The sequence below is a fragment of the Planococcus citri genome, chromosome 1, assembly GCF_950023065.1.
Source record: "Planococcus citri chromosome 1, ihPlaCitr1.1, whole genome shotgun sequence".
Classification (NCBI taxonomy): Eukaryota; Metazoa; Arthropoda; class Insecta; order Hemiptera; family Pseudococcidae; genus Planococcus; species Planococcus citri.
Window position 1 is genome coordinate 21,272,736 of NC_088677.1, and position 25,878 is coordinate 21,298,613.

The window sequence follows — 25,878 nt, forward strand, 5'->3', positions numbered from 1 at the left end:
CGTGTTTTTTTTTTCATTTGTGAGGCACAAAGGCACATCTCGTGAATCCCACAATTTTTTTTATAGCATATTAAAGGAAATATTTTTCCAATGGTAGACATTAAAATTTTTAAAATCCTCAAAATTTCGTGTTGAGAAAAAGACGATTTTACAAAATGAACTCATTTTCAAAGGAATTTTGATGTTCATGGTCTCACGACAGATGTATGAACATATTTTCAGTTCTTCTTTCAAGGGCACCGTTCTGTAGGTAATTTCACTCCCCATGTAATGATTCTAAGATTATTGAAATCCACTCGATGGTTCGCTCGCAAAGGCGATTTTTCCTATCGAGCTCCCTTTCTATAGAAAAAAATCACTTGAAAAAAATTACATCAGGTTCATTGAATCGCTCTATAAAAAATTCATTTGAAAAGTTGCCGGTTTTTTTTCAACCATGGGAAATAAAATTTCATGCTCTTTTCAAATATTTATGATGGAGAAATTCATTTTAGATAGAATGATGCCGTTTAAATTTTATTTTACTCAACTTTTCGCAAAATAGAGTCGAATTGATCAAATTTTTTGTATTTGAGTCAAGTAGTAAGGCCTTGAGCCTGCAGTCGACTTCATAGCTTATTTAAATTAGTTTGCAGAATTAATTTCGGTTTTCCAACTCCAGTAGATGAAATTTTGGGGAAATTTCAAATTTCAAAAATCTGCTGGAGGCTCCAGAACTGCTCAAAACGGGTTGAAACAGTTTCCAATCGATTTGGCAGGTCGAAAATAGGGTATATCTCAAATTTCAGCTTTCTAGGTTAATTTGGTAAAATTTTGATTTTTTCTCGCATTTTGGCCAAAATTTGATTTTTGAAAATTCACCAAAAATCGAAAAAGGCTCTTCAGCACTTGAAATTTAGACAGGTGATGAATTTTTGCCTGCTCTTTCGATCTACTTCTGTCCGGTTTAAAAAAAATTCATGCTAACACTCAATTTCCCTCCTAATAAAGGTGATTTTCTCAAATTTTTGACCTTTCATGTATTCAACTAAAACAGCTGAAAACTGAGTGAAGGACTGAAGAGATCACCATGAGTTTGAGATTATTCAAAAAAACATCGATTTTCAATTTCGATCAATAATGATGTGTGCCAATTTTTCTTCAAGGTTGTTGCCCTTCAGAATTCGGAGAACAAGAAACCCCAATTACACGAACTCGTGTCATTTTCGTATTCACATTTTTTTTTTTTTTTTTTCAAAAATGTGCATTTCATAAAATCGTCATTTTCTCTACAAAAAAGCTTCAGAATACTTACAATTTGTGAGGTACAAAAAAATCATATACAAAATAAGAAGTTCGCATTTTCAATTTTCAGGAAAATCTCTCAAAAATTCAAAATTCTTCATTTTTTCAGGACTAATTTTTTATAAGTGATTTATTTTTCAAAATTCAAAAACAACCAATTTTGACAAAAATTAGAAATTTGTTCGAATTTTTGGCGAAAAATAGGACATTTTTTGATATCTTACAGACGAGGTTGGTCTTTCTGGCAAAATTTGGAAAAAAAGTGATTTGTATAAAATCATTTTCAAAAGTTGAATACAAAAGAAAGTACCTTGCTCCAAAAAGAAAAAAATCCTCCATCAAAACTGTCAAAAATTGACAATTCAAAAAAAATAGAAAAAAGTTGACAAAATTATTGAAATTGAGAGAAAATGACCAAACCAGGAAGCAGAGCAAAGATCAAGATCTGGAAAGGAAAAAAAAGTCGAAAAATAATATTGAAATACCTCTTCGTGATCTTCTTTTAATAAATCAAAATCACAAGTCCCTAAGAATAAAACTCTGGAGCGAGAAATTCAAAATGAACCAAAAAACAAGAGTTTTGTCAAAATTTAAAAAGTTGAAAAAAACTACGAGGATTCCAGAATGAAAATTCGATTAAAAATAGAAAAACTCCATCGAAAAAATTTAGGTAAAAAGCACTAAAATTTAAGAAAAAACATCGCAAGAATTTAAAAAAAAAAAACTCACCAAATTCAACGATAAAATTGCGAAAACTTCACATAAATTTAGACACAAAAAAAATACGAAAATTCGGAGAAAATCGTAGAAAAGTTGGAAAATAAAATCTACGAGAATTCAAAAGAATAAACCTTGAAAAAAGATCGAGAACTCCTCAAAAAATTCAAAACAAAACAATCAAGTCTCAAAGTCCAAAAAAAACTCAAAAACAATCTATGAACGAGGAAATTCCGCAAAAATTTGAGCAGAAAAAATTACTATAATTAGGGGCTAAATTAGGAGAAAATTTTATAAAAAATCTCGAAAATTCAAGAAAAAAGGTTTCGCCGAAATTTAGAACAAAAATTTCGGCAGAAAAGCGAATCAATAAAATTCAAAACTAAATTGAGGAAATAATAAAAAATACTTAGAAAACTTTCGAAAATTCAATTCAGCAAAAAAAAATTTTGAAAAAAATCATAGAAAAATTTCTAGCCAAACTGGAGCGGATTCAACAGAGAAAAATAATTCGAACTGAAAAAAATTGTTCAAAGGAGAGGAAATCCGGAGGACCTTTAGTTCCCTCATAACTGGAAAAGAAGAAAAGAGAGTGAGGGATCAACGAATGAAAGATATCAAGATGCAGAAAAATCCACCACAGAAGGTGAAAATCAAAAAAACAAAGTCATCTGATCTTGAAAAAGCCTCCCTCCCTTGACGACAAAAAAAAATATCGAAAAAAGGAAATCATGATTTTTGGAAGAAGAAAAATCACAATTCAACAAAAACGTGACCAAAAAAATCACTTGTTTTCTTAATGCACGAAACTCAAAAAAAAATGTTGAAATAAAAAAAATTCAGTCAAAATTTAGGCAAAAAAATGGCCACAATTCAGAACAAAACCAAAGAATCGTGAAAATTCAATGTTAAAAAAGTCTGTCAAAACTAGAGAAACTTCACTAAAATTTGAATAGAGAAAAAAATAAAAATTCCGAGAAAATCATCGAAAAACTTGAAAAAAGAGACCTCGCGAAAATTCAAAAAATCATACCCGTCAGAATAGGGAAAAATCTACAAAAATTCAAAAGAAAACTCACCAAATCGACGAAGAAGAAAATTCACAAAATTCAAAAAAAGCTATCGAACCGAATTGAGGAGAAATCCCAACTACTTGAGCAATAAAATCACACAAGCTCGAGGGAAAATTTTATTGCAAAAAATCAAAAAAAAATCACAAGAATTCAAGGTGATAAAATTCGGCAAAAATTCAGGCGAAAAAAATCATCGAAATTCAGAGCAAAATCATGGAAAAATTATTCTGGAAAAAATTCACCACCAAAATTCAAGATGGAGAAATCAATCAAAACAAAAGAAAATCCACTCAGAACCATCGAGAAATTCAAAATAATAATACCTGTCGAAATTGGAAAACCCCCAAATACATTTCAAAAGAAAAATCATCTTGGCTGAAAAAAATAAAAAAATTCGTAACGCTGAAAAAGCAGTGATGGCATTTAAATAAAAACAGTTTTTTTTCGAAGAATTTTGGATAAAATTTGAAAAAAAAAGGTAATTTTGGTAAAAAAAAAAAAAAAAAAAAAAAAAACTCGAAAAAAGTAACATTTAGTAACCAACATTTCAAAAAAGTAAGAGTACAATCCACGAGTTCTGAGTAAGATCAGGATTTGAGTATTCTCTTTCAGTTTGCTTAAATTTTATAGCTATAAGGTTTCTGTAGTTGTACCTAGACCTACCTACCTACCTACCTACGAGTACATAGACCTACCACCATGCTGCCCATATTTATTATGTTCGCCTTGGCTTGAAACGTTCCATTGTATCGGGCTATTTTTCAATATTTCTATAAGAATTACATTTTCTAAAATTCCCACGACCATTATATCATTTCATAATTTATTTTTAGTTGTAAAAAGGGCATTCGTAACACAAAAACACGTGTCTGTAATTTGAATTTCAAATAAGTAGGTAGGTATAATGGTATTTTCTCTCAACATTGCGCCGCAGAATATTAAATATCAATTGACGAAGAAGTGGTAAATGTCAGATACTAGTTTAGAGACGTCAACCGGCACCTCAGCTTCTTCATTCGTTTAGTTTTCAGTTTCACTTTCAAAATTCAAACTAGGCAAGAATGGTGAGTTGGCGATAGCACTGTGTATGGATTTGTTCGTTATTGTCTTTTTTCCATGAATTTTTTATAATTAGTAAAAAAAAAAAAACAGCGAAAACTGTGCGGGTGAGTCATTCATTTGATATATTTATTTTTAAAATAAAAATAATTAATTTTCGAGCGGTACGAATGTACATTATCAGTAGGTTCTTATCAGTCGAACCAAGTCGAACTTGTTGTGAATGTTTGATAACCACCTTGATGAAAAAATTTTCAACATAAAAATAATTGAATTACACATCGAGTTTGATTAATAAGTCACGTTTAGAATTCGTTGAAGTAGAAACTGAAACAATGCTTTGTTTCAGTTTCAAGGAATATGAATTAAGGGCTTCTTGATAGTGAAATTGTTATCATTGAAAATGGATATAAAATGTGTCACTGGTGTAGCTCCGGTCAACATTGCTTTGATCAAATATTGTGAGTATTTTGATTTTTTCTCATTTAAATATTTAAAAAAAAATGTATTCATTCCTGTATTATCTGTTATAACAGGGGGCAAAAGAGATGAAGAGTTGATTTTACCGTTGAACGATTCTCTGAGTGTGACTTTGAGTACAGAATACGTGAGTATTTGCTTGCTTTTGGTAGCATAATGTATGCATAAATGTGACCATCACTAAATTGTTATTTCATTTTTTAGATGCATTCCAAAACCTCTATAGCTATAAGTCCAAATTTCACCGAAGACGAAATATGGATCAACGGACGGTACAGTTTTCACTTTCCTATTACATTTATCTATTCACCATTTGCATATTTATGACAGCAATTTGTTTCCACAGTAAGGAGACAATGGATAGTTTCAGACTACGTAATTGTATCGCTGCGAGTAAGAATCATTTACGATTAAAATTTATGATCATTTCCCGTACGGTTTAGAATTACTCGTAGTTTACAAATTGGCAATTTTTCTAGTTAAAAATTTAGCAAAAGAAAAAATACCGAGCGAAGAATTGAATTGGAAAATACGTATTTGCACAGAGAATAATTTTCCCACCGCAGCTGGCTTGGCCTCTTCGGCATCAGGATTTGCATGTTTGGGTAATTTTTTTTTCCTCGAAGCATCGTCTATAAAATCTATTTTATTTACAATGCTGATAGATCGATGTATTCTCAGTATTCGTTCTGTCAAAGCTGTATGGAGTTGATGCCGAGTTATCGAGGATTGCTCGTTTAGGATCTGGTAGCGCTTGTCGTAGTCTCTATGGAGGATTTGTACAGTGGCACGCTGGTTCATTAGATGATGGTTCTGATTCTCTAGCAAAACAAGTGTTTCCAGTACAACATTGGCCAAATTTACACTGCCTCATTTTAGTCGCAAGTACACAGTGATCTGATTTAGCTATTCGGTGTGAGCTCCCAATTGACAGTAATTATCAAATTTAGGTTAACGCTGCCAAAAAGAAAACTAGCAGTACTATCGGGATGAGAAGAGCTGTCGTTACAAGTCGACTATTACCTCACAGACTCGACTATGTCCCTCAAAATATCGAAAAACTGACTCAGGTAATTTTTCAAATACTGTCGAGGATATCTCAAATCACGTAATTCAAATTCTGAAATATTTTAGGCCATCAAAAGCAAAGATTTCGACTCGTTTGCGGAGATAACAATACGCGATAGCAATCAGTTTCATGCCATTTGTTTAGATACTTATCCACCGGAAACCTATATGAATGATGTATCTCACTGCATCGCTTCATTCGTGCATCAATACAACGCTGCTTTTGGACATGCTAAAGTGAGGATTTGAGAAAATGAGACACTGGTTCCTCGTTTCGGTTTCACCTATAAACTTTGAAATTCTGACTACTCTTTAGGTAACGTACACGTTCGATGCTGGTCCTAATGCTTGTTTATTCTTATTGGAAGAAAACGTGCCTTTGGTTTTGAAAACCATTTTGAAAATATTTCCCAATAATACGACCGAAGAGGGGTATCTTCGAGGAATTCCTGTCGACGTGAATAAAATTGACGTAAGTTTAAGAATACCCACTAAATTGTCGCGTTAATTTTCCAAAAAAAAATAAAATCTTTCATTCGAATTTGATTTTAGGTGAAAAATATTCCGGAAATAAATTTGGATATTCCTGCGAACGCCCTCAAATTTCTTATTCACACCAAAATTGGAGACGGGCCTGTGATTTTGAATGATCCGGGAGAAAGTTTAATATCGTCTAATGGAGAACTTCTCAATATCATCTCCGAGCAATAACTTGAATTATTCAAACGAAGACTGTTTTCATTTTAATTAGATATGTTACGAATTTTAAAGCGAGCTAGTTATTATTTTTGGTACATGGTGATTTTTATATTGAATCAATTTTCACTGCAAATAAATTACTTATTTCACTTACTGATACATTTATTCTGAAAGTAAAATTACAAATAAGTATGTACAGTGCAAGCTCAAATCAACAAACAACTACCATTTCATCGTTAAAACAACTTCTCTATTCCATTCAAGCAGATGTATTTTCTGAAAAAAAAAAAAAAAATTGATAACAATGTATGTAACGTGAGAAACTGAGTTAGATAGGTCAACAGCAAACAGATTAGATCACAAAATTAGAGAACTACGTTAAAATTTGGTTAGAAAAACCACAGAAACTCGAACACGATTAAATTACACTCGAGTATAGATATCACTTACAAATTTACGCTGTTTCACCTACAATAACATTTAAATATATGTAGTGGAATTATAATGAAGACACCCGAATTAAAAATATACTTTCACATATCAAGATACGTTTATATATAAGAACACTTACTATTTACAGGCTTGCCGTCCTTCCAGTTTGTGAATCTTACGGACGATTCGTCCCTTTTCAACGAATCTAATTTGAATTCCTCTTTAAGCGAACGTCTTATTACTTTACTGACGATGTTGGAATATTGAATATAGCTGTAATATTGAAAGTTTCATTACTTGAATCATAAGTCATCGAAAGGTTAAAAATTGGGTTTGATGGACAACATATCAAAGTCACAATTCTCATAGAACTACGGTGTAAAACAAATACTGAAAGCGAAGTAGAAACTTACTTCAGTCCAGCTTGCCTCCAGAAGGTCATGGTGCTTTCTCGATGAAATTTTTTAAAATAGCTTAATGGTTTTAAAATTAAAAAACAATGTAATGCTTCAAAAACAAAATTTGCAAAAATTTTACCAACAAAGTTGAAATTACACGACCCTGTAAAGTCCGTCGCAACCTTATCAATGTTATCACTCTACCGAGGAGAAAAATGTCGCCTATTTGTAAAAACCGGTATTTTCGCGATTTACTGCAGATAGACATGGGAGTTGGGACAGACGTAGCTCATGCTATTTGTATTTCATTCAGCACGTTATTTCGCGAGGAGGTGCCCAATAATTTCAAGAAATTAGAATTTTATACTTTGAAATTAAAACATTTCGCGACTTATTATTCAAGAATAATGTATTCTTTATCTTCTACATACGAACTTAATTGCAATACTTTAAACAAACTCTCCTGCAGTTGATAACGATATGCAGGACAGGGCCACAGGGGACAAGGGACATTGGCAAAACAAATTTCAAACAAGGGACATTGGCAAAACAAATTTCAAAGTATAAGTAGAGAATTGCAGAAATTTGAGTTTTTCTGAAATACCATCTCGCGGAGCCCGCAATTTTTTTATACTATATTAAAGCATTTTTCATCCTCTTTCTAGCGGTATAATTTTTTTCAACATCCTCAAACACGATCTGGTTTAAAAACTGCCTAGTCAATTTTTTCTCAAAATTCAACTCGAGTACCCTGCAGGCCCGCAATACCATATTAAAACAATTTTTATTCCCTTGTCAGCGATATAATTTTTTTCAATATCCTCGAACGTGAACAAGCTTTAAAAAGCGAACTTGGGAGCAGAAAACTGCTAAGGAGAAAAATGTCACCAATCAGGTGGACACTGGACCGCCAGGTAGACTGAGAAATAAATTTCAGTTTAGCTTGAAAACCATCTCGCGGAGCCCACGATTTTTTAAATATCTGGTTGATTCTACCAAAATAAAAAAATTTAGAATGAATAGGATGTAAAAATATTCTCAATGTCATGGTTCAAATTTTCATTCATTGTACATATGACTTTATCTCCTTTCTAAGTCGGTCAATTTAATTTATTAAAAAATGTCAAACATCAATTTGGAGGATTTGATGAGTACCAGTTTACATGGTTCAAAACAAAAATTCAATAAAAACGTTTAATTCAAAAAATTGAAGTGGAAAAGTCAACCAATATATCTCCCGACAAGCATGATGACCAGGGCTCGGATATTCTTTCCCTAAAAAATGCCAAAATATGCTCTAAAAAGTAAAAATATTCCCTAACGATATGTGGGCATTGTTTTACAGGAAAAATCAATTCCTATACGATTTTACTAATATTGTTGTGTAATACCAAGAATTCACGGACAAAAATACAAAACAGAGCGTTTTAAAATTATGAAAAGGTAATTCTTATTCCATTATTAAAGGAATAAAAAACAAATAAAATTAACAAAAAAAAAAAATAGTAGGTACAAGAGAGCTATTGCCAGTTCCACAAATTTCTCAGGGAAATAATGAAAAATAGCCAAATACTAATTTGATGCAAAAATTTGAAATTGAGCAAAATATTCCCCAAAAACCCGCTAAAAACGTAAAATATGCTCTAAAAACACAAAATATTCCCTAAAAAATGCCGAAATATGCTTTTATATGCTTTTATGGTGAAATATGCCAAAATTTGCTCTAACAAATTAGGCTCATTTTAGTACTTAAAATTTCATGAATCGTGAAGATAATTGAAAAATTCCCTATCCTCTATGCATACAAAAAATATGCTCCAGCATAAAAATCCGAGCCCTGATGATGACTACTCTCTCTGAAAAGCTACAAGATCATTAAAATATCAAAACAGGCCCTCCCCTCCCTTCAAGGACAGAAATGGAAAATGGGCAAGGTCAAGTAGGGAAAAAGCTGAAGTATTTGAAAAACATCTTCAAAAAGTCTTCACTCCTAACCTTTCAGATCAACTGCCAGTGGAAGATCATATTCGTGCTAAATTTTGGAGAACCCCTTTCAGATGACTCTGCCAATGAGATAAGTAAACAGCCAAGAAGTTGAACGTCATATCCAGCAATCTTCCACTAAAAAGGCACCGTGTTATGATCTCAGATCTCATCACCTCAGAAATTCTCAAACTGTTAACTGAAAAAGTTACATCTTTCATTACCCCACTATTCAATGCCATAATTCGACATAATCATTTTCCATCCCAGTGGAAAAAGTAGCTCAAATCATATTGATTCCAAAGCCAGGAAAACCCGTCAGTTTACCTACGTTTAATTAAATTAATATTTAGCTATGGATCCTCTGTCTTTTCAGACATTTTTAAAAATTTACAAAATTATCAATTTTGGAATAATTTATAATATTTTTTTTTGAATAATGGCCAAAGAGACTAAAATGTAGTCATCATAAGTCACCCAACTTCAAAATTGAAGGAACAATTCAATTTCAAAAAATATAAATTTTTAATTCAATGTTCCTTTTAGCGCTTTTAATTTCATATGCGTAGCTTTGGCTACTGCTGCAGCTGTAATAGTTGAAAGTCCCAGTTCATCGGAGTCTTTTAGTGATGAAGATGATGATGTGTGTGGGACATGATAACAGCTTTTGAGGCAGCCCATAGGACACACAGAAAAACACCGGAAATAAACACGAGCGATATTTGAAGAAAATTCATAAAATGCCGAATTAGAATGTCCAGAAGTGATTTTAGAATGTCCAGAAACACCTTCGATGCATTATTAAAAATTGTAGAGCCGCAGATTGTACGGTACTTAAATTTGGGTTGCGGCTGGAAAACCATCAGTGTCGAAGCTCAAATATTATCAGATTTATGACTGTTGAGCACACCGGACAGTTACAGGTTATAAATTGACATCAATACCTTCTGTTTCGATTGGTGATTTTTTTGAATAAAAATGCACTTCGTATTTACGGCAAGCTGGGTAGGCAATTTTATTAACACTCGAGAAACACAACCTCTCGTCCACTTTTCAAGTATGAGTATTCGTCTGCTGTATGGTGATTTTTTTTAAAAATGTGTTTATGATTACTAGATTATTACACCATTATGGTAAATTACAAGAAGGTGATGTTGAATGCGCAAGATTCATAGAAGTAAAATTCAGTCTACACTAAAAATGAACACTCTTAATGGGAAGAATTTAGTGTTGGAGTACACAAGGAATCTATATTAATTTTTGTTTTAAAAAATCAACAATTTCTAGTAAAAAGCATTTTGAAGGTATTAAAAGGGGTGGAACAACTGTACAATATGTTATTCATTTAGTAAGAAGCCATACGGATGAAGTTTGTGGTTCTCTCAATGAAATCATAACAGAAAGAAGAGAAAATCGAGCGGAGGAATTGAAAACATTGTAATTGCTTTGCTAATTTTTAAAATTAATTTTATAACTTATATTAAAATTATTTTTCGTTTTTTAAAATTTTTTTGCTCTGTAAATTTTTCAAAATTAATTATATAGGTATTATATACTTATATTTTTGTAAGTTTCTTTCATTATTTTAAAAATTATTTTTAAATTATTTTGTAATGCTAATATCATTTTTTTCATGTCTTGTAACAATCTTATATAATTGAAATTTTCAAAAATTTGGATGTAAGGAAACTTTTGAATACAATTATTGCGACATCTGCAGCGAGAGAGTAGAAGCTCAACAGTGTACCATGTACTCAATGTTCTGTTGAAAGATTGTTTGCAAAAGTACAATTCATTTTAGATTACTCTAGGTAGGTACAATTTGGAAGACGACCTCCTGGATGATATTATACTAGGACCTTTCTATCCTGCGGTTCACACGATATTAGCGCATTTCATATAATGATGTTGATTGCCAATTGTCACTGGGAGGTACACTTTAGGAAATTTACGAAATTTCGTCTCACAGCACCAGAAGTGGCGACCAGAGAGTACCTCTAATAGATAATTTAAATTGGATCGATCTTTATTTAATCGTGGCGTTCGCTACCTTTCAGACCTTTATTATTGTTACAGGATATGGATGAGTACAAGCGAGGTTTTATATTGAGGTACTGTCAATCAATAGGTCGACACGTCTCAACCTCGTTGGTCTCACCTGTGAATTTATGAATCGAATGGCCAGGATTGCGACAGAGTGTTCAAGAGACTATACGCTGCCGAACGTGATCCTCATCATTTCGCTTTTTCTTTTTTTTCGATGAAATAGTTCTCTTTTTTCGATGATATATACCTGTGGATTGGAAACCTCCTCGCATGAGCAACATTTTTTTTTCAAATTATCAAAATTTGAGGGTAATTTTTTGGAATTCAAAATTTTCAAAAAACGTTAGTGCAAGTGTGTTCAAGATTTAGCACCAAATTTTCGAACATTCACAACTGTTCATCAAATGAAGCTGGCATTTTGTAATTTACACAAAGATTCTTCAAAACGTTAGGCTATGATTGTTACTAGAAATGAAAATGTCTTGATTGATGTAGTTCTCGAGATTGTGACCAAATATCAAGAACTAAATTGATCAAAATTTTCATTTCCGTTGCCAATCGTAGCCACATGTTTGAAGAACTTTGTGCATAAATTTGAAAATTCTAGCTTCATATGATAAAAAGTCGTCAATGTTCACAAAATTTTGTGCGCAATCTTAGACACATCTTACCATAACGTAGTTTGAAGCTTTTCAAAATTCAAAAAAATTACCCATCAGCATGACCTATAATCCAAAATGACCCCAGTTAACCATTCAACTGATCATCCATGATTTGTGTAATCTATAAGTGTTTCAGTTAAAACTACTTCACCTGCTACCTACAAATATTAAGGTCAAGAGACCTGTTCGTGCTATTTGTACTTACATGGTATTACTGCTACAATATTGATGTTTCATTAAAGCAAATTTGGTGAGTGAGTTTTGAAGTAGATTTTAAATTACTACTTGGCAACTTGGCTAATTATGTACTTACTAATAGGTAATGTTCAATTTAATAAGTTTGAATTTGCTACAAATAGAGCACTCTGAGAAATGTAAATTTTCCAGTACACATCCTTCACACTGTGTGTAGTTTGGAAGTGTTGTGTGCAGCGCATGTCCTAGTAACGGAAAGCATTCTACTATAGGACAATGAAAGCAAATAAAAATAGATTACTGTACAGTCCAATCATACACCGCTAGCGTGTGTCCATTTTGTGAAAAATGTTATTTGAGCAGCCTGATACAAGAATACTTTGACCATGACATTGGTCAATAATAATGTAGGTGGGTTGTGTGAATATTAAATAGTGTGTAAATGAAGTGAAATGAAAGCGAGCATGTGAATACAGTCAAATTTATATGTACTTGTACAATTATAAACTCAATTTGATATTTTCACTTTTGTTTTGAATTATCAATTATTATTTGGTTCATTTTGATATTGAGGTTTGTGGGTAGTTCTTAGATTTTTGGTCAAAAAATGTGTCTAAAATTAGAAAGTATTATATGCCTTTCCTACCCTATGCACATTTTCAAAATTGATTTACATGTATAAGAATTTTCAAAATGCTGTTTATTGGTTGTTCTGTCAAAGCGTGAAATACATAATTATTCAATTTGAAGTGAGCCTATTTATGTATTTTGAAACATTTTCAATATTGTCAAATGAATTGATAACAATATCAGCTTACATTGTTTGGTTTAAAAATTTCTCATTTCTGTCTCACTCCTTTATACAAGTGAAAATAGATTCGAATTTGTGGAGAAAAATTATCAGCAGATCAGGACGCGGCAGATACATACTGTGACAATTTACAAGTTTTTATTCAGAAAAAAAATATTGCCTCGACCAGATATTCAATGCGGATGAAACGGGGTTAAACTACAAAATGCTTCCAGAAAAAACATTGACTGTGAGAACGGAAATGTCAGCTTCTGATCAAAAAAATCAAAGGAAAGAGTGACAATAATGATGTGTGCCAATGCCTCTGGTACATTCAGATTACCACTAATGGTGATAGGTAAGTGGGCAAAGCCACATCTTGGTTCTTTGAACAGTTTGTACCAAAAGTGAAGAATTTTTTAGAAGAAAATGGTTTACCTCCAGTAGCACTTCTCTTAATCAACAATGCTGGCTCCCATCCTTCCCTTGATACATTGAAATGTGATGGAATTGTTGTGAAATATTCAACTCCAAACACAACAAGTTTAATCCAGCCAATGGACCAAGGAATCATTGTGTCGTTCAAACGTCTTTATAAAAAAAGTCTTCTACAAGAAATTTTACTGCTGTCGCTGTAAGGAAGCCGATGATGAGTAAGTACCCATTTTTAAGATTCATGATTGTAAAATATTTGGTGGCACATGGCACCTGGCTCAAACACTTTTTGTGTATATATTACAGAATTGCATTGAATGATACTGAAGTGTATGTAGAGTCACCAGTGGGAGCTCATTTCCCTTGTTTTTACTATGAGACGCGTAATGAACAAGCCCTCTAACCACAGGACTCTTTTATATATGAACTGCGATAACACCAGCACCATTCTGTACAATAAAGCCGAACTGTTGATCCAGTCCACTGTGCAGTCATCGATTCAACCTCAAGATGTAAACAGTTCCATGAATGTCACCAAATCAACGGAACAAACCATTAGTCCGGCCCCTCTCATAGCAAATGAGGTGGAAAAAGTCGGTTTTGCACTGTTGTATGGGAACATGGTGTGTACCTTCTTCCATGTATATCTTGATACACAAAATTTTGTACATGGATGAAAATGAACGTCCCTGACCTATTTTCTAAGCGGTTACCACCACAACCACTACCTCTAGCTGTTTTTCACCTGCAGCATTACCTGGGAAAGGAATACCTACATACAATCATCAATTTTTCTATTCCCATCTTCTTTGTCCTTGGAAATAAAAGTAAGAATAACGGCAATAATAACCCACATTGGTTTATGGAAAGATGGATTCGAGTCCAGTGGAAAATTACACCACTTATGTATTTTTCTCAGTTCACATTTTTGTATAATTATGCCCTTGTAGGAGGTGCTGCGTTTTGAGCACATGTGCGCCAATATTCCTTTCTATTGGTCATGTAACATATGATGATTTCACAGATTTACAATTTCTAAAAGAGGACTAGTTTCATGTATGAATAACTCAGAATTAGATTTCAAATGGAAGGGAGAGGAAAATGTTAACAACCATTCAGAGACAAGTTCACTGTTTGAAGCGGTTCAATGGCTTTTTGGAGGGAATAACATTCATCAAAAGTCCTGATGAAGGCAATTGAATCTGCACTATTCTTGGTCAGGAGTATACCCTGAATCAGTTGTCAATTCCTGCACTCAACAAAGAGTTCCAACACTTGCTGCCATACATCCGATTAGAGAAATTATAACAACATCAAAATAAGAATGGCGCCAAATTCTGGAGCCTGTTTGAAGCAATGGTACACAACAAACCATACATGCCACAAGGAAAAATCTACCTTGCACCATCGGATTCACAGTAAATTACAGAGTTTATTGTTGTAATATGTACAGGGTGACCAGAATATAGCTCCCATATTTCTTTTTGCTACTGTATCAGTGGTAACACTGCTACAGTGTCGACTGCGCGCGCAATCGATAGTGTAGGTCCGGCAAATTTGTTTTGATACGATTCCAGACACGATGGATCACTTTATTGACAAAGCACAAGCATTTTTCTTAGAAGTGTAAGTTTTATGAAAGTCAGCTTGCATCCGGGAAAATCGCGAATGCATCAGTTTATCGCTCCTGGAGGCGAACAAAGCATACCCTACAAAAAATTACACCTGACCAAAATTGTAGAGAATTAAATTTCGAATCGTTAGAATGTCATTAATTTGTTTTAGGATGCTTAGTTTTTGATTTTTTTAAACAATAAACTAAAATTTTCTTAAATGAACTTCGAAAAATTTGCGTAAGAATCGATCTGGAGGCGAAACAAAGCATCCTAGAGAAAAACTGATGACATTGTGTCGATTCGAAATTTAATTCTCTACAATTTTCCTTGATCTCATTTTTCCGTAGAGTGCTTTGTTCCGCCTCCAGACCGACTTTTATGAAACAAAGTTTGCAAATTTTTCAAAAGTTTTCAAAAGTTCATTTCAAAAACTTTCAATTTTTGGTAAAAAAAAAAAATGAAAAACCAATCCAGAAAAAATGTTGGTCAGGTGTAATTTTTTTGTAGGACTTCGTTTCAACTCAAGGAGCGGTAAACTGACGTATTCGCGATTTTCCAGGATGCAAGCTGATTTTTGCCCACTTTTATTATAGTGAAAATACGGTCTTCTACGCAAATGCTCGTTCTTTATCAATAAAGCGATCCATGGTGTCTGGAATCGTATCAAAACAAATTTGCCGGACCTACACTATCGATTGCGCGCGCAGTCGACACTGTAGCAGTGTTACCACCGATACAGTAGCAAAAAGAAATATGGGAGCTATATTCTGGTCACCCTGTAATTTGTATGTAATATGTATGCATTTGTACTTAACCCTGCAGATGCAGGAGTATCATGCTACCCGCCGACCACCTTGGAAGATGTAGGGGAATCATCTTATAGTGACATTTATTCTGGCAAGAGATTTTTTATATCATCAAGATTAATTTTTTTCTATCTTATTTATATATAAGTAAAGTCATCTTTACATTCAAATTTACTATAATCCTTATATATTAAAAGATGTTTGAAGGAAAACCTTGATAGAGTCCGCCAGCCTTTTCTACTGAACCGATTTCAACAAATTTTTTTTTTAAACGTTCCTTTTAACGTGTAGATATGTCATCAAGAAAAAAAAATCGGAAATTTTGAAATTAAGGGCCGAAAAAATTGAAAAAACACGTTTTCTATTGTGTTTAAACAATAGAATTTCGAGTAGAAACCTTGATAGAGTTCGCCAGCCTTTTCTATCGAACCGATTTCGACAATTTTTTTTTCAAACGTTCCTTTTGACGTGTAGATATGTCATCAAGAAAAAAAATCGGAATTTTTCAAATTAAAGGCCGAAAAAATTGAAAAAACACTTTCTCTATTGTTTATAAATGCACGTATTACAATGCACACCGACAACAATACACTCAGAACGTTGCTATGTGGGCGTGTTTACAGCGTAGGGGTGTTGAGGAGGGAATGATGTTGTTGTTTGTTGTGTTGCGAGTTACATTCATTGCTATAGTATTTTATTTTTTTCAAAACTGGAATGTGGTGTCTGTTAAAATAATAAGGAGAGGAGGTTCTACACTTGAGATCATTTGGGTTAGGATTTTATTTCAACAGCACAAATTTAAATGTTTAGTGGAACATTGTTTGTAAAAAAGTTAAAGTGAAGATGAAGAAGGGTTCAGTACAGTGTAGCCAAAATTTTCTCAAAGAGAGGGCAAAACCAGATATTTAGGTATGAAAAATCGAAATTAGAGGTAATGTAATGGAAACCCTTCGTAATGTACATATGATAATTTGTATGGAAATGAAGGTGCAATTACTGCTCAAGTGAAGTGAGAGCGAAAAATTTGTTGAAAAAAATGGGTCGAAAAAACGGTTCATTATTGCGTGCATTATTTCTAATTTTCACTCGCGGGGGGGGGGGCTCAAGTCACGTTCCTCTCTTAGCTAAGCCACCACTGGTAGGGTTTCTACACTTGGGATACAAATTTGACTATCCTACCTCAGATTTTCATTTAATAGGATTGAATTACTGCAGCATACTCACTACCTACTCATTTTATGCCATCATTTTACAAAAATTTTAAACATTTTTCTACCCAATTTTACATATAGAATTTCAGAAATTTTACTCCTAAAAAATGATGATAGCTAATTATCAAGTCAGTAAGTATACCAGAGTAATTCAATACGCCAAGTATAAATCTGAAGTGAATAGATGTAAGTTTTTTGAGAAAAAAAATGTCGTTAATTCATTGTAGAAATTGATAGAAATATTGTTCAAACTTGAATTTTTTAAACATTGTACTTTAGAACCAGAGTAGAATTTGCTATTGACACATTTCAGCTGATTTGCATTTAGGAGCAGGGGCATGAGTTGAGTTGTTAAAAAAGTGAGCCCCGGAGGGGCGAGAGGCCTGAGCGAAGCGAGGGCCAGGGCGAGCAGCACGAGCGAAGCGAGTGCGCGAGCTATGGAGGCGGAGGTCGCGGAGCGACCTAGGGGGCGAAGCCCCCTAGTTGATTTTTATTTAATTAATCATGTGTTCATTAAATATGTACTCAACTATTAATTACCTCATAGCTTTTGACATCATTCCAGAATTGAATCCAAGTCTCCTTTCTATCCTCACCAAAGGTAATGCCATGAGAGAGACGCATCACGGATTTGATTTTAAGCTTCCTGTGACACCTCCAAAAATGTTTGATCATGCTTGGTTTCCACCAAACTACTCTTCAAAATTGATTTTTTTCAACTGCATTTTATTTGTGTTTTCAACAACCAAATCATTTTATTCAATATTCAAAGCATTAATAAAGATTTAAATTCAATATTATGTTTATGGTCGATATATGGTTTATACTTGGGATTGTGATGATGATACTAATGCCTATCAAATGTGTACAAATCAACATTAATTAGCATCAGCTCTACTCATCAAGTTCTACTTAATTAAAAGCTGTCTATGTTTCTTACTTAGAACTGCCTTAAAAAACTTCATCAGAGCTTGAATAAAGATGGAAAAGTTTTAAACGTATCATGGTTGAGTATTGAGATTGTTGATTGGTTAAGACTTCTCAACACTAAATATTCGAAAAATTGATTTCAAAAAATAATAATTTTTTGTTCCCAGGTCAAAACCCCAAGAATTTGAAGAATTTGTATGAAACAGATTTAATAAATATAACACTGTAAATGCACACTTCAATCAGCTTCAAAATTTGGGGGTAATGATGTTGATTGCCAATTGTCACTGGGAGGTACACTTTAGGGAATTTACGAAATTTTGTCTCACAACACCAGAAATGGCGACCAGAGAGTACCTATAACAGATAATTTAATTGGATCGATCTTTATTTAATCGTGGTGTTTGCTACCTTTCTGTACCTTTATTATTGTTCCAGGACATGGATGAGTACAGGCGAGATAATATATTGAGGTGCTGTCAATCAATTGGTCGACACGTCTCAATCTCGTTGGTCTCACCTGTGAATTTATGAACCGAATGGCCAGGATTGCGACAGAGTGTTCAAGAGACTACGCTGCCGAACGTGATCCTCATCATTTCGCCTTTTCTTTTTTTTCGATGAAATAGTTCCCTTTTTTCGATGATATATACCTGTGGATTGGAAACCTCCTCGCATGAACGAAATTTTTTTTTTCAAATTATCAAAATTTGGGGGTAATTTTTTGGAATTCAAAATTTGAAAAAACGTTAGGGCAAGTGTGTCTAAGATTGCGCACCAAATTTTCGAACATTCACAACTGTTTATCAAATGAAGCTGGCATTTTGAAATTTACACGAAGATTCTTCAAAACATTACGCTATGATTGGCACTAGAAATGAAAATGCCTTGATTGATGTAGTTCTAGAGATTGTGACCAAATACCAAGAACTAAATTTATCAAAATGTTCATTCTTGGTGCCAATTGTAGCCAAATGTTTGAAGAACTTTCAGTATAAATATCAAAATTCCAGCTTCATTTGATAAAAAGTTGTCCATGTTTACAAAATTTGGTGCGCATTTTTAGACACACTTACCCCAACGTATTTCGAAGCTTTTTCAATTCCAAACAATTACCCTAACCTTGACCTTCATCCGAAATTGAATAATCATTTCAATATCTATAATTATATCATGTTTTTCCGGAATAAGTATGCATAAGATAGGTATTGACTATTGAGAGTAAAATAAACATACGGAGATTTACATTACCTACATAATTAGTTGAGAAAATTAAATATTTCTCCAACGCCTTTATGCCTGCTCGGAGCAGGTGAATATACAGCCTCAAAAAAATGGATCAAAACTCAACGCAAGACCGACTGAAATTATGCAACCAGCTGAGGCAACGCTCCAACTGTTAGGTACATGTAGAGAGTCGCCTCCAACTCTCACTTCAATGGAAAATATAATTATTTCTCCAACGTCGTTATGTCTGCTCGGAGCAGGTGAATATACAGCCTCAAAAAAATGGATCAAAACTCAACGCAAGACCGGCTGAAATTTTGGTTTTGTGTATGCAACCAGCTGAGGCAACGCTCAAACTTTTAGGTAGAAGTAGAGAGTTTTTGACGCTCTAAAAAAGGGGAGAACGGAACGAATCGTAGCTAATGGGGAGCAAAATGTGTTAATTTTAATTTTAGTTATGCTGACATCGCATCGTCAGTCAACTTACGACAAACGAGCTTTAGAGAACGAAAAAACTAGAACCTTTGCTCAAGAAAGCAATATGTAAGATGCTAGCTAAAGGTATAATATGACCTTCGCACTCTCCATATACATATTAATACTGTGGTGCCAGTAATAAAAAGTAATGGCGATATCCAATTATGCCTCGATGCGGACGAACTGAATAAATTTTTGATCACTCAATTGAGGAGATTCTTAGCTCACCTATACTCCCATACAATTACCAGACATGTCAATTTCCGAATGAATTTTTCGCATACGAGTTTCAGCAACACAGCCGACATATTCGACTGAAAACATGCACAGTCCTTTCGGGGAACAAGCGGACATAGACGCGATAAAACTAAAAAGCAAACAATTTCTGCTAAAGTCGATATTCTTTCTCGATATTTGTCACCAAATAGTTACATCCCGCAAAGGTTAGCAGTAGGATTGTTGTTCAGCAGAAATATCGAAATAGGTTTATCTACCGATGTGAAAAGATTTACACAGTCAAATTACAGCACTCTCTGGCATTTCATAATGTTCAAGCATTCATGAAGAGGTCACTATCCCTTCTCGATCATGCATAGATAGTGTAATTCTAAATCATGAGAATTGCATGAGCAGAAGTCGTTGTTTCCAATCATGATATTGACCTCTTCATGAATGCTTGAATATTATGAAATGCCAGAGACAGCTACAATTTGACTGTGTAAAGCTTTTCACAGCGGTAGATAAACCTATTTTGATATACTTATTGTATATGGTAAATTTATAATCATAAATGTCGCGAAGTACTGAGTTAATAATTTGAAGTGTTGAATAATTGATAATTACATTTTTTTAAGGAAACACAACGAGGGACAGTAGACATGGCCTACATATCAAAGTCCTACAGCAAATAGGAAAACACACAATTTTGGAATAATTTATAATATTTTTATTTGAATAATGGCCAAAGAGACTAAAATGTAGTCATCATAAGTCACCCAACTTCAAAATTGAAGGGACAATTCAATTTCAAAAAATATAAATTTTTAATTCAATGTTCCTTTTAGCGCTTCTAATTTCATACGTATAGCTTTGGCTACTGCTGCAGCTGTAATAGTTGAAAGTTCCAGTTCATCGGAGTCTTCTATAGTCATGAAGATGATGATGTTTGGGACATGATAACAGCTTTCGAGGCACTCCATAGGACACACAGAAAAAGCACCAGAAATAAACAGGAGCGATATTTGAAGAAAATTCGTAAAATGCCGAATCATAAGTTCAGAAATGATTTTAGAATGTCCAGAGACACCTTCGATGCATTATTAAAAATTGTAGAGCCGAAGATTGTACTCAAATTTGGGTTGAGGCTGGAAAACCATTAGTGCCGAAGCTCAATTATTATCAATTTTATGGCTGTTGAGCACACCGGACAGTTACAGGTTATAAATTAAAATCAATACCTTCTGTTTCGATTGGTGATATTTCGAATAAAAATGCACTTCGTAGTTACGGCAAACTGGGTAGGCAATTTTATCAACACTCGAGAAACACAACCTCTCGACCACTTTTCAAGGGGAAAGTTTTCGACTAATTTGTAGTCGCAGAGTCCGAATCTGGTGTCCATTAGTGTCATAGGACGCTGCTTCAGTGATAAATTGCGACTATTTTGCTGAATACGAGTCCAAACGCAAGACAAACACCATTTTTGGATTCAGCGACCTCAAATTAGTCAGAAAACGTCATTAAAAATGTACAATTCGACACATTTTTCCAGCTCATTCAGAGTCGAAAAAATGGCAAAAGTATGACCTTATCAGAGGGGTAGATAAACATCCTGCATAGTGCAATAAATACTCATGGCTAGTGAATTGCATTGTAATGTTTATTGAAAACGAATTAAATGAAATTTCGCAAATTGTTTTCAATTGAATATTTGCCATTTTTAAAATTCAATTCTAAAAATGTCTGTAAATCGCTTGAAGTTGTTGTACCTATTATTTAATGAAGAAGGTAATTTTCAAGAGGATGAGGAGTGAAGAGTTTTGGTGGCTGATATAGCAAGTAAATATTAAATTTTAATCAGACAATATGTGTTGTACCTATCTGCAAATTATGTAATATTGATAACTAATTAAAAAGTGACGACTTATTTACTTCATCTGATGAAGATAGCGACGATTATGAGCCCTCTAACGTTGATAGCGAGTCTTCTGTCAATACTGACGATACTGACGATGATAGTGATGATTTGTGTTCGAATTCGTCGGGTGAAGACGATCCTTCAACTGTGACCAAAAAGAATCGTCAACGTAAGAAAAAAAATACAGCTGGATCTTCAAATGTTACACCTGGGAATGTTACCGAATGTTACACCTACAACTAATCAACAGCCTACTGTTTTATGGGATAAAAATGATCGGAATTTTGTGCCAAGATTTGCAGTTTCGGCTCCGAGGAGTGGTACAGTTTCGAGTTCCAAGCTCAGTTCAACTTCTACCGAGATCGATGTTTTTTTACAATTGTTCCCTGCAAGCTTACTCAACTGTATAACTCAGTGCACAAATATGCGCTTGGAAATTTTACGTCAAAGCAAAAATAAACCTGTTGGAAAGAAAAAAAAGCAGCCCAAAAAGAAAGTGACCATTTTGGATACAGATGTTCACGAAATCAAGGTAGTTTTTGGAGTCCTAATGATAATGAGTTATAATCGTGTACCTAGGTTGGAGAACTACTGGTCTCGAAACGAGTCATTGTGCAATAAGGTGATAAAACAGGCGATCTCTCGTAATCGTTTTCAACTTTTGGTGTCCAAATTGTGTGCTGCGGATCCGAAAAAACCAACTGATAATGTTTCAAAAACGTATTATGTTGACGAATTTCTCGATTGTATCACTCAACGTTTTCGAAGTGTACGTACTGATTCCTCCAATCAGAGTATAGATGAAGCGATGACTAAATTCAAAGGAAGATCGTCGCTAAAACAATATCTTCCGATGAAGCCAACGAAAAGAGGGATCAAGTTATGGGTTCGTTCTGATTCGAAAACAGGTTACACTTACGACGTTCGTGTATATGCTGGTAAGGCAAACTATGACCTTATCAGAGGGGTAAACATCCTGGATAGTGCAATAAATTGCATTACAATGTTTATTGATAATGAATTAAATGAAATTTTGCAAATTGTTTTCAATTGAATATTTGCCATTTTTAAAATTCAATTCTAAAAATGTCTGTAAATCGCTTGAAGTTGTTGTATGTACCTATTATTTAATGAAGAAGGTAATTTTCAAGAGGATGATGAGGAGTGAAGAGTTTTGGTAGCTGATATAGCAAGTAAATATTAAATTTCAATCAGACAATATGTGTCGTACCTATCTGCAAATTATGTAATATAATAACTAATTAAATGAATGATATTATACAGCAGGTGAACGTTTTTACCATCTTTTTGACGAAGAACGTAGACAAATCCTAATGCAGCAGCAGCAACAACAGCAGCAACTGGAATTCGGATACGCTTGGAAAAACTCGAATATTTTCCCCACAAATTATTAAATTGAAATTAATAAAATTATTCATTCCATCATTTTTATCCATTTCCCAATAAATTCAATTATTTAAATTTAGAATTCAATTTCACTTTTTTAAAAGAGTATTTGAATTTAAAAACAATTTTAATAATAAAAACTCGAACTTAAAAATAAGAAAATTAATAAAGAAATTGTTTAAATAAAAAAAAATAATTGATGAAAAATCAAAAGTAGTATGATTTCATTAATTAGAGATCGATCAACCTGAAATCGAATTTTAGTTCCAGCCGTTTTTTCTGAAACTCGTATCGCTAATATTAAGGCTAATTATTCATTGATCCTATTTAAACTTGGAAGTTCCACTGGAAATGGACAATCTCGTCCGGCGATTACGCAGGCTGAATTCTGGAAATTTTATAGTGTTTCAAGTGTTAGTATCAATGTAGTACCTTATACCCATCGAGTATATCAGATTTGTATGTACGTCTTATGTAATTTTTTTTTGCAGATCAACGATATTGCGAAAGCAGTTAAATCATTAAGCAACAATTCTACGCCTCATATGTGTAGGCGATCGCGTACATTTCGACTCGTTAACATTTCGATTCGTAAAGTAATACCGTATGGAGATCGCCTACACTTCGACTATATCTAATAGTAATACCGTGTAGGGAGAAAACAAGCCGGCGGATCGCACCTTTTTTTACCCTTTTTTCTCGATCTCTGATTGGCTGAATCGTCACTTTTATAAAACAGCGCTAAGAGACGATCGCGACCGGCTTGCTTTCTCTCTATTGGTCAATAAATATAAACCTTTTTACATAAATATAAGCTGTATTTAGCTTAGTCTTCAGTCTTTGTAACCAGTTCGAAACAAATAATATCTTTTCTCTAAATAGTTGGTTTACTTGCTCTGTTCTCTCGCGCTCTCTTCTCTCTCTTCTCGCCTATTAGGGTATATTAGCTCGTGGTTCTCATCACGCGGCGTGCACGGGGGCATCGTCTTTTAAGGCAGTAGGGTCTGTTGGCTCGTGGTTGGTATCACGCGGCACGCACCGGGTCCTAATTCCGGGCGTAAAAGGACAGGTGTCAGTATCAGATCGGGGTAAAACAGACGGACCAGGGCGATACAAATTGCGGCCCTTACGTTCGACACCGAGATCGCCGCGATTTGTTTGTAGGCCGACGCGCACACCTACATATGTACATATGAAAAATTGACCAATGGAGCATGACAAAATTTTTGAAAATTAGATTGAATGTAATATACTTTATGCTGATGAATTCATAAGGATGAAATAAATTATTTCATTTTTGACCCAAAACTGAAAACGATTCATTCATTATTTTAATCCTTGTGTTTTCATCAGCATCATTCTAATTTCAATCTAATTTCAAAAAAAAATTGTTACGAACTACTCGTACACAAAATTATTCTCCTACAGACATAAAGACGATTCAGCAGACGAATTTGAGCCTTTAGGACACAGATCAAAGAGACCAAAGCTAGAAGCAGACCATGAACAGGCGGAAGCCATCGCAGAAACAACCACTCTCGATGACTTTAAAAAAGCTCCCCATATCTTTGAGGTGACTCAATTCGACATGACTAAAAAATACTGGAAAAATTTTCGGGGTTACTTTTTTTTAAAAATTCGATATGTAATAACAAATTGTCTTGTACAGTTCAAGCCACATCAAGGGGACAGTCTGTCCGAATGCGGCGTATTTGTTCTGGAGATCATGAGGAGGACGTTAGCGGGGCAAGCACTTGACTTTACCTTAGAGGATTGCCCGAAGTACGTTATTTTCAGTTCTTCGTTCATCAACAAATGGTACTCGAATTGAATTACTTACATGATAATGTGTTGTATTTCGTTTGTTTGAATTTACCCATTTTAAATCATTTCTCATAATGTCAAACACTACTGTAAAACGCAGTAAAACGTTCACAGATACCGAAGAAAAATTGCTATGGTCTTTAGTAAAAACGTATTGGAAATTTATTCAATGCAAAAAAAAGACCATGAGAACAATCAGTAAATACATACAATTTACTGCAATTACTTTTTATGATTAAAGGATAATTAATCAGGCATACAGTGTATGGTTTTCGAGGAAGAAGATGAGACCATAGTAGACGAACCAGCTGCGAAGTGCCATGGATAAAATTGGAACTTCGAATACACTTCGACAAGTTGTACTTACCATCAAGCTCGTAGTATTTCGAATACATCAACTCAAAATTGGGCAAAATAATATGAGATTGTGTGCCGATTCAGTGCTCGCAATAAAATACTAGTTGCCGGAAAAAGTGAATTAGAAAAGCAAACCAGCATTGAAAACACTTCAGATCCGAATCCGAAACTGTTTGAATTAACGAAAAGATAAAAAACAATGGCAGAATTTACCTAGTATTGATTCCATGTCAGGTAAAGAAAAATGTTTCACTTTTGGGGCGAAGTGTTACATTATACAGATATCTCTGGAAACAATCCAATCAATGACATTGCAAAGTTTGCCATCATGTTGCTAATTATACCTCATAGTACCTACATAATGCTGAAATTGAACTAATGTTCAGTCAGCTTAAAATGGTTAAGACCAAACTACGAAATCGATTGATGGTCGTCACAATAAATGCTATCCCGACGATCAAGTATGAAGTATGTGGCTTGAAAAGAACAGGCCACTGCTCTAATGACTATTTGTATTGTATGCTTACTTTAGTTGCTGTGAAGTTCGAAACAGTGGGTAGTTCAT

General features: G+C 33.9%; 2 protein-coding genes across 4 annotated transcripts; one reads left to right on the top strand and one right to left on the bottom strand.

Moving 5' to 3' along the window:
- Positions 1 to 4,020: 4,020 nt before the first annotated feature.
- Positions 4,021 to 6,533, top strand: LOC135849819 (diphosphomevalonate decarboxylase-like). 2 transcript variants are annotated; one of them, XM_065370427.1, is made up of 11 exons: positions 4,021 to 4,240; positions 4,483 to 4,594; positions 4,670 to 4,740; positions 4,818 to 4,885; positions 4,960 to 5,006; positions 5,093 to 5,218; positions 5,295 to 5,494; positions 5,564 to 5,683; positions 5,748 to 5,918; positions 5,998 to 6,153; positions 6,234 to 6,533. In XM_065370427.1, exons 2-11 carry the CDS (start codon positions 4,537 to 4,539, stop codon positions 6,390 to 6,392), a joined length of 1,176 nt encoding a protein of 391 aa, XP_065226499.1. In that variant the 5' UTR covers positions 4,021 to 4,240; positions 4,483 to 4,536; the 3' UTR covers positions 6,393 to 6,533. The 2 variants fall into 2 exon arrangements, with proteins under 2 accessions (XP_065226499.1, XP_065226500.1); XM_065370428.1 differs by having other exon boundaries at positions 4,023 to 4,138.
- Positions 6,522 to 7,409, bottom strand: LOC135849820 (protein stunted-like). 2 transcript variants are annotated; one of them, XM_065370430.1, is made up of 4 exons: positions 7,226 to 7,407; positions 6,952 to 7,085; positions 6,831 to 6,848; positions 6,522 to 6,656 (listed from the first exon to the last, which is right to left on the bottom strand). In XM_065370430.1, exons 1-3 carry the CDS (start codon positions 7,252 to 7,254, stop codon positions 6,835 to 6,837), a joined length of 177 nt encoding a protein of 58 aa, XP_065226502.1. In that variant the 5' UTR covers positions 7,255 to 7,407; the 3' UTR covers positions 6,522 to 6,656; positions 6,831 to 6,834. The 2 variants fall into 2 exon arrangements, with proteins under 2 accessions (XP_065226502.1, XP_065226501.1); XM_065370429.1 differs by lacking the exon at positions 6,831 to 6,848 and having other exon boundaries at positions 7,226 to 7,409.
- Between the last annotated feature and the right edge of the window lie 18,469 nt (positions 7,410 to 25,878).